General features: G+C 36.4%; 1 protein-coding gene across 2 annotated transcripts; it reads left to right on the forward strand.

The window, feature by feature from the left end:
* Positions 1-7,805: 7,805 nt before the first annotated feature.
* atp5g3 (ATP synthase, H+ transporting, mitochondrial Fo complex subunit C3 (subunit 9)) lies at positions 7,806-9,742 on the forward strand. Of its 2 annotated transcripts, none has more exons than XM_015376274.1 (5): positions 7,806-7,882; positions 8,083-8,180; positions 8,904-8,978; positions 9,239-9,429; positions 9,509-9,742. In XM_015376274.1, the coding sequence occupies exons 2-5, from the start codon at positions 8,142-8,144 to the stop codon at positions 9,621-9,623; spliced, it is 420 nt and encodes a 139-aa protein (XP_015231760.1). In that variant the 5' UTR covers positions 7,806-7,882; positions 8,083-8,141; the 3' UTR covers positions 9,624-9,742. The 2 variants fall into 2 exon arrangements, with proteins under 2 accessions (XP_015231760.1, XP_015231761.1); XM_015376275.1 differs by lacking the exon at positions 7,806-7,882 and adding an exon at positions 7,970-7,988.
* The last annotated feature ends 29 nt before the right edge of the window (positions 9,743-9,771 follow it).

A 9,771-nucleotide genomic window follows, 5' to 3' on the forward strand; every position in this document is an offset into this window, starting at 1 on the left:
AGAGAAAACCTGAAACAGTGGTGACCTCATACAGAAGGTCAGAGGTAAACCCAGACAATCCACGACATGTAAAGCACTGCAGGATCCCTTCCACAAGGTAGTGTTCCTCATTCATTATAAAGATAGTGGCAGACAGCAGACAGTTCCAAGGGATAATCTGCTAATCCAAGAAAGGGTTCATCTCACATTTGTGCCCAAAAGGATATTTTGATTTTTCCCTAAGCATAGACACAAACAAAGAAAAACATATTACAAAAGGGAACATCATACCAACAGTGAAACACTATGTTGGGGCTATTTAGCTGCTTCATTACCTAAAGATGTTTTACATTAATTTCTCCTCTCAGGAAAACGCAATTCAAGAAAGATTTTATCCCAGCAATGCAAGAGCCTGGTTAAAAACTAAATTGAATTATGTCTTTTTTTTTTGTATTACTGCTTCTGACTTTTTTTTTTTTTTTTTTTTTTTTTTTTTTTTTTTTTTTTTTTTTTTTTTTTTTTTTTTTTTTTTTTTTTTTATCATTTAAATTTATAGTGTTTCTTGTCAGCATGTTAACTTGCTTGTTCCATGCAAAAAGTAACCTTTGGATCAGGCAATAACTCTGGGACCTTCAAACTGCAATGCAGCATTGCTTCCCTTGCTCACATCAGCAGCCCAGTTCAAACTTCTGAATCGTGTACAGTATACAATGTTTTATTAGCAATTATTGGCACAAAATTTATGTATGGTTCATGTAAGATGCATTTAATTCCTTTAGTTTGAAAACCACAATTTTCAATTTCAGATCTATTTTGTCCCCATATAGTGGCAATATAAAAAATACCCGCAAAAATATCCAGATTTTATACAGAAATAGGCATTCACTATTATTCTCAGATTCATAATGAGCTGCATTTGGTCATATGTTATAAATATGTCAGAGTCCAAAGTATATTCATTGATGAAATTATCTGTTTACTGTATGTTTAGAAGGCCTTCGAATTGGCTCAATAAGCCCTCAAAAAGAGGGTTCTGAAAACAGTATCTCATTTTAACGGCACTTAAAGCCTTTTTAATGTCCTTCTTATTTTATTATATGTTTATTGACTGTAGCACTTTAAGATTTGTTTTAATTGTACTGTAAAGAGTATAACAAATAAAATATATTCTATCCTGTGATCAGGTGACCTGAAAACCTAATACATTTACTGTGTTTTCAATAAAACAAGTGTTTAAGAAATATTTGAATATTGAAATGTCAATATTGGCTCTAAATATAGGTAGATGTTTTAATTTCCGAGTAAACCCATCATTTCATCATAATCAGTTTTAAACTGAATAACTGGTGCTTGAATAACTGCAAATCCTAAAGTTGATTGCCTTTCTTAGAGACTTTGTGATTTATGACTCTCTTGGCCCTTTACTGTTAGCAACTTCAAGTGAGAAAAGCAAGAAATGATAACATCTAAATCCCTAAGGCATATGTATTTATCTACATATAGTTAACACCTAGTCCAAAAAAACTGTGATTTTAATAAATCCATTTAAGGCATTAAAATATTCTTAGTTCTTAATTTTGGTGAGTTCTCAGCATTAACTTCATCATCAGTCAAAAACCCTTAGGGAGAACTTGAACGACAGAAATCTCTGGACCATCTTCATGCTTTTTGTGCTACTTAAAGATGAAATTCCTTCTTTTGGCCTTTTTTAATTGTTTCTTTTATTGGGAAGACATTTCTAAAAAGTTTTTCTTTTCATTCATATTCAACTACATAAGTGCATTTTGGATTAAGTGTGGCAGTAATGATACTAATAAAACTTTAATGAGGAAATGATTCCAATCTAATTATGAAGGGCGGTCTGTACCAACTATGATTAAATATTTACCAACTGTTTTGGTATGATATGCTGTTTGAAATCCTGAATTAAGTAGAATAAACTTCATTAAGTTTAAATCCAATGTATATCACATAACTAAAAAATTAATGCAGTTTACAAATTATTTGTGTTTAGCTACCTTTATTCTAAGTAAATCAGAGATAAATTACACTATAAAAAATATTCTCACTCAACAAGTGCATATATATATGTATATATATACATATATACATTAATAAGAAAGTTCAAATGGCCACAGATGGTGAAGTAAGAAGAGGGCAGAACCAAACTGCAGCCCCAAAGAAGGAAGCCCATTTATCTCTGTGCAGCATCCAGGCATGGAGATTAACATGGAGCCATCAACAGCCTTGCAGTCCCTCCCTACCCTGCTTGTGCTGTCAGGCCGCCTCCTAGCCGCTTGTCAGAAGCTCCGACGCGGAGCTGTAAAAACCTTTTCCCCTCTCTTTAACAACTGCAAAACAACACGCACACTCCCCGACTGAGGTGCCTGCTTTTCTGAGGCCTCTGACAGGACGTGCTGCAGGCACAAATTGTAATTCATAAAGGTTAAGGGGGTCAATGCCTTTTATTACCAGTCTGAGTGCATCCAGCTTGATGGGGCGGGCATGCAAATGGAATGTCTCACAGCGGTCTATGCAAGAACTCAGACAGTGAGTGCGTGCTAGCGAATGTGGAGAAAGTAAAAAGCGGGTAAAGGGTAGAGTGGTGTGGTGGGATAGGCTGCACTCTCCACCTTCCACAGCCATGTGGGGACCACACAGCCGCTAGCCGGTTAATTAGACAGTATGACATTGACCTCAGGTGGTTAACGGCCACTTTGATATGGGCTGTCTTGCAATTAATGCATTGTAGATGTTCATGTTTTACCATTTAGTTAGATCTGACCTATAAGTTGCTGCATTACACTCTGGCCTATTGTTCGCTCTGTTGTTTTATAACATTCATTAATAAAATTGAAGCATTAAAATATATTGCATGTTACATTTTTTTTTTTTTATAAGAATCCTCTTGCACTACAAATAAATACATAGATTCTTCTTTTTAGGACCAAAAAAATTATCTACTACAGAAAATATAAAACTCTCTCTCTATATATATATATGTATATATATATGTATATATATATGATTATTTTGATATCAGTAACAAAAGTATTGTCTTTTCTCATCTGCTAAAGCATCTTTAGAAATTAAACCATGCTGTTTTTTTAATCTGTTTAGTACAGTTATTATTATAGCTTTAGTAGCGTCAAACAGATCAGACCCAATTGCGCCCTCTGCTGGGTCTTTGTTTGAATGACAACTGTCGTTTGACCTAAATTCTTTGAATTTTTTTTTAGACAGAATAGGAACAAATGAGATTTTAAAAAATAAAAGATAATGATAAATAAACCTTTGTGAGAGAAGATTACATGTTACACTGACTTGTAAAAGTTTTTTTTAGTGTATATATATACTTTATCTACTACATGTTTTCCTTCACATCCAGCCAGGACTGTAACCATCATTTCAGAAGCAAGTGGGACATTTCAGTGGTCAGTTGAGATATTACCTCTTGCTTCTAATCCAACCTCTCCTTAGTGAATTAGGCACCACATAATTACCAAGAGCCACATCACAGCACCGGGGGACCAACATTTGTTTCTAAGCAAACATCTGAAATTTTAGCTATAAACTATGGTTCTGTTTCCACAATAACTCTCTGACATTTACAATGTAAGTACTTCATTGAGGGGCAAATGACAACTCTGAACATGAGATGTTTGGGGAAAACATTCTTGTGAGCAAATTATTACTTAGCAAACTGGGTGTGTTAAGGTAACAGGGTAATAACCCACATACTATAATCAAATGCAGAAAGTGCTCTGAACAAATTAACATATTAGTTAAAAGTAACAGATACACAGCATGGAGGAGAAAAAGGTTATGAAGGTTAAAAAAAGGCAAGACCTATACCTGCTTCTTTTGAGAATGCATAATATATTTTTTAAGTCTAAATATAAACTTATTTTACTTTTACACATCTTTAAATGTTGATCACAAATTTCTTTATTAACTTCACAAAATAACCTAATACAACTAAAAGTTACAGGTAAAATTAAATAATGTATATTAAAAAATAGAGACCATATTTTAATGATTGTGATGTTAACAGGACCAGTGAGGACCAGAGCTATAAAAATTCATACTTAATCAAATATACTTGTGTTTTCGGCAGCCTTGTTCTTATGTAATTCTCCGTCTTAGGAATAAAGATGTCCCCCACAAAATCCACGTGTTGCAGTGCACTGATCTCTCCTGAAGCCCCAAAACAAGTTTCTGAGCATTACGTTGGCTGCAATTAATTGCTGATCAGCTATTTCCTATTAAATTCTATAATATACTCTTGTAGATATGACCCAGAGAATATTGTCCTGAGACTGTCAGTGCTGCAGCATGATGTCTGCCCTGATACATTGCTTTCTGCCTGGGCTACTACCTATTACTATACAGCCAAAAAAATATTGTGGAGTGAGAGTGACATTACTTTATTATGAAATATCTATGAACTCTGCCCTGATACCTTATTTGGTTTTAGATAGATGTATGTTAACCAATCTTTCAGTGTGATCTGATTAAATTGTCTCTGTAAAGGGCCTTGAGATCACTTATATAAATAAAGCAAATTAAATTTAATATTTTACTACCTTTTTTACTAATCTTTTACTACCTCTTCTTACCTGTAGACCCAATATCATTGTGCATTATTTGCTCCCTCTGCTCTTTCTATTTTAGCAGTAAATGTTTATTAAAAATATGTGAAAAGCCATGGTAAATACTAGTTCTACACCAAAATAGGTAGAATTGTGTTTATTCTGACTATGAATTATCTAATAAGGAATATAAAATAGGTAACAACATAACTAGCTAAACAGGATGCATTAACAAGTCATCAATTAGACAATGTAATCTTCATACAACAGCATTATTTAACTTATAGCGGTTGTTGGGAAAAACAAACTGTTCAAAGTTATCTGTGTCTTGCTAATCTACGCATATGGTGCGTTGACTAAGAAAAACACTACCGCATGCAAATAGCAGATTTGATTGTTGTTAATGCAGAAAAAAGTGCCGCCAACAAAGGGCACAGTTTCTGAAAGAGGAGGGACATATCCCACCTGTACCCTCCGTCTATTACGCCCATCAAATATCCTCTTCCTATGAGAATTAGAATATTATTATCAAATCTTATAAGACCAATAATTAAGATATCTTATGTCATGGCCGAGATGAACATGGTAAGAACTATAATTGAGAGATTTTGACATGCTTCACAAGCTAGAAAACAAATGTAATTGCCAAGAGGCTGACTGCACAGAATTCTGTTTTTTATGATATTCCTCAGGAGAGGATTTCGAAGTAGTGTGCAGGTCATGGGATACAAATGAACCTGAGATGAATGTCAGAAGTGGCTTACCTGAGTGAAGGAGAAAAAGGACTGCTCTGTTGCTAAGATGTTCTAAATCCTCTTTATAAATCGAAATGAATTTTAAAGGTCAAGCTCCAATAGACTGGAAGATCAGTGAAAAACAAACTCCACATTGCTATAAGTCCAGTGTTAAGTTTACCCATCAATGATAATTTTGGATACCATGTCATCTTAGGAAATCTTAGAGCCCTTCATGCTTCTGCTGACTGAAAATATAGAAATTCTGATTATACTTTCTAGCAGGACTTAGGAAGGCCCACATGGCCAAAGTACCATCACCTGCTTTAATGTTTGTTTGTTTGTTAGTTATGCTGATGATACCCAGCTATATCTGTATATAAATCCAGATGAAGCTAACCCATTACATAGATTACAGGCATGTCTAATTGGTTTTATTACATTGTTCACCTTGGTGTGTAAACCTGTAACCTGAATAGTTTGTTTTTCTTGAAATAATGCTAAATCAAAGATAAGTTAGGATATAAAGAATAAAATTGTGAGAATGAGTACAGGGCTTAGCAAAATAAAGTACAGTGGCATCTAAGTCTTGCTCGCTTTAATTATGTATACGGTCAGTCACTCTCTTCTTTTGTTTTTAGTGAATACTGTATGTGATGTACCCGCTGATTCTGCTCAATGGCTGAGAGATTCAGAATCTGTGGCTTTATGTTGATAGTGAAAGTGAAAAGATCATACCTGAGGAGCCACTGGGACGCTCCTCCCTTTAAGCCTAGCGTGCAGCGGAGGCATGCTCCCTGTGCTCATTACCTTTCCATCACAGACCAGCTGCTGCGGAGTCATTCATTACGATTATAAACCTGCCTGCTGCTGGTAGCCTCCAGCTCCGCCATCAGCCTGCAAGTGGCAAAGATAGCACCCTAAGCCATCAGCCTCTCTAGACACAGTGTTAAATTAAACAGGGGATACGTGAGTGTGACAGTGGCAGAATGGTTTTCTTTCTTTTTCTTAAAGAAAAACTAATTCCTGAGGAGCAGGCTGAATTCTGACTCTACCTGTGACTTTTTTTTTTTTTTATTTATTATCTCCTGACAAAATGAGTAACCAGTAAACTGGATGAATCCCTCGTTTAACTTTTGAATTAATTTCTAATTTAGTATGCTAAATTCAGAGAATAACCCCTGAATAACCATCACAATAAACCACGGGCGTAACTTTCTGAAGGACTGGTGTGGACATGTCCCCACCAACTTTGGCCTGGTGGGGAGAGTCCCCACCGATAATTCCAGTACATAGACTTTGGCAATATGTGGGACAATTTTCAAAATTTGGTTTTGCTGCTTTTGAAGGAGGATATTCACTAATGTAGCTGAAAGAGAAAATCTCCATCAGTCAATCCACATTTTTCTGGATGGATGGATGAAACTGAAATTGTGTCCATACTAGGGAGGCAGGACATATTGCTGTTGGCATTGGAATTAGCTGTTCTTCATCCTATTTTTCTATACATTAATGTGCAACTACCTATATCAGTGTAAATGATATAGGTAGTATCAGTCTAAATATCAGTGTATTATGGTTCTTTTGTGTTCTCAACAATAGGAAAGCATTCAATAAATAGATGTTTAAGCTCATTCTTGGAAAATAAAAACATTTTTGAAGGCGTTTTTTGTGGAGTACTGTAGGTCCATCAGCCCCCACCCTTAGAGCGCCCCCACCAACTTTCATCACTAAGGTACTCCCTTGCTATAAACCATTCATTTTTTGTCTCTGTGAAATTGTTTTAAGTAACATTATGCAGAGGCTACCATGCTAATAAAGCAGAAAAATCAAATATATCTATAGCCAGATTTGGGGCCAGATTACTCTGTTAATCAAATATTGACAAAGCTTTCTATTTATTTTTTTTTACCATTCAAAGTAATTTTTTTATAAAAATGTGTGCCTTTTTGTCAGAGGGAAATATAGTATATTCCCATGGTTGGCTGAGTGTCTTTATTAAATCATTAAAGTGAAGAGAGGGAGGACAGACAAAAAGGGATGGATTGTTAGAGAACCTAGCTGATGCAGATAAACATTTTAAAATCTTTTCTTTAAAAAAAACAAAGACCTCACTCAAGGCTTATTAAATACAAATATATTTGTGCGTGTCAGCTATGCAATGGTTCTTTTTATGTTTGACAGCGACAGATTCAACTAAAGCTGCAAATCCACTGTTCCTGCTGAAAATCATAATAGATGAGAAAATCCTATCTACTTTACCCCAAAGAGAATAAGGTCAGAACTAGTTTTGACCATACAGTGTTTTGTACCATGTCGTCAGTCTTATAGGGTTATAGGAGTTTTTACTTGTTTTGTTTTTTAGATAGTAAATCCAGTACAGATGCCTTTATTTTTATTATATCATTTATATATGTTCTTTTTTTTTTACATTTGCCATTGGCCTTGCTCTGTTTGCCCCTTTTCCGTTTTCAATAAAGTTTTATTGAAATGACCTTCCACTCACATCCGGGTCTCCCCTACATGAGCTCGCGCATGCGCTCTCTCTCCTCCACTGTGGTTCGACCTCTGCAGTCGGTAAGTCTTTAATGGCAGTTTGAATGAGAACCGTATCTTCTTAAATCTTCATTCATCCTCTTGCTCAGCTCACTTTTGCGATCTACAAGTGAGAATAGCATACAGTGTGAATCTGAATGTACATTCCGATGTCTTTATTTTCTGTTGCGGACATTTTTACATCCGTTTGACCTTAATTCTTTCCGCTCTTCCTTTTCCAGAGAGACCCGGGCTTCTATCAGACTTGACCGAACCGGTTAAAACTACCTTATATTACAAGATGTACGCCTGTGCAAAGTTTGTTTCCACGCCGGCCATGGTGAGTTTAAAATGTTCTGTCTGGCTGAATCGCTGTGATGTACTTTCATTTGCATTTTATCTAGTGGGCCTCCGATTGAACTTGACTAGCTTGTTTCCAAGGGTATCCGCCGACTAGGCCGGTGGTTAGCCAGCGGCTAATGCTAAACCTAGCCAAGCCTCTCGCGGATAAAGAAATAGTCTAGGACGTGCAAGATCAATGCACTGAATACTTAAAATATAAATTTTGTTTTGTTTTTTGCAATACTGCGAACTACTACATCTACTGCCGTGAATGATTTTGTAGGTCAGGTTAGAAGAGGCTAACGCCTTTGTTAGCCTAATCTAGCCCACCGGTTTGAAAGGAGTAAAAGCATTCGCATGCAATGCAATTAGTTAGGAAAAACTGATTATTAGGACATGCTTTAAGTACTAGTACCCTTAACACTTTGCATACGTCCAAGGTCATGTTACTCGTCCAGGATAATCGATTAAGCTAATCTATTTACACCTGCAGCATCAGGTCAACCTCTAATTAAATGGTAACCAAAGTTTATTTAACGGATTTACTTTTACTTGTTAATTGTATTTCCATTTCACTTGAGTACTGCAGCTGTTAGTTGCTGTGAATTACTGACATGTAAGGTGTGTCTAATATGTGTGGGAGTGATGACTTGGAATGGTAGTACTTCAAATGAATGAAATCAAACTTTTATTAATTCCACCTCTCTCCATGTCTCTACAGGTCCGTGCTGGTTCCCGGGCTCTTTACAGACCCCTGTCTGCCTCTGTACTGTCCAGGCCTGAGGCCAAAACAGAGGTAAAGATTTCAAGTAGGGGTTAAAATGGGATTTAGATTATAAATTCTGTTTTGATAATGACCTGAGGAAAGTCAAGTAACCTTGTGTCCTTATGACCTTTCTGAGTCTGATTGAAGCATGTTTCTTATAAATTATACAGCTGCAGAGCTATTGACATTTAAACAAGTTTAAAGAGTAATTTTTTTTGCCTTGGTTGTCTTTATTGGTCATTGAGAACACTGAAGCTTAAATTAGAGGGACTTTTCTTTTCCTCCTGCAGAGCACTGTTGCTGTGATGCCACAGAGCCCCCTCACCCAGGTTTCCCTGAGAGGCTTTCAAACCAGCGCCGTAAGCAGGGATATTGACACTGCTGCCAAGTTTATTGGTGCTGGAGCTGCCACAGTCGGAGTTGCTGGATCCGGTGCTGGAATTGGGACTGTGTTCGGTAGTCTGATTATTGGCTATGCCAGGTTGGTTTTAATTTTAGCACATGTAGAAGTTTGGAATTGTGGCGGTCTTTTTGAGTAACCCTTGGCTTGTCGATTACAGGAACCCATCTCTGAAGCAGCAGCTGTTCTCCTATGCCATCTTGGGATTTGCCCTGTCTGAAGCTATGGGTCTCTTCTGTTTGATGGTCGCTTTCCTCATCCTGTTTGCTATGTAAAATCAGCCCCTGCAACAATCTCCTTCCACAGATGTGACTACATATTTTATTGTGGCTACCAAAATTGTTCCGTGTTGGTGTCATGGAAATGTACATGATTGCATTTGTAAACCCTATGTCCAAATAAGCAAAACATGTATTGTACAAA

The sequence above is a fragment of the Cyprinodon variegatus genome, unplaced genomic scaffold (genome assembly GCF_000732505.1).
Source record: "Cyprinodon variegatus isolate N-32 unplaced genomic scaffold, C_variegatus-1.0 Scaffold132, whole genome shotgun sequence".
Lineage (NCBI taxonomy): Eukaryota > Metazoa > Chordata > Actinopteri > Cyprinodontiformes > Cyprinodontidae > Cyprinodon > Cyprinodon variegatus.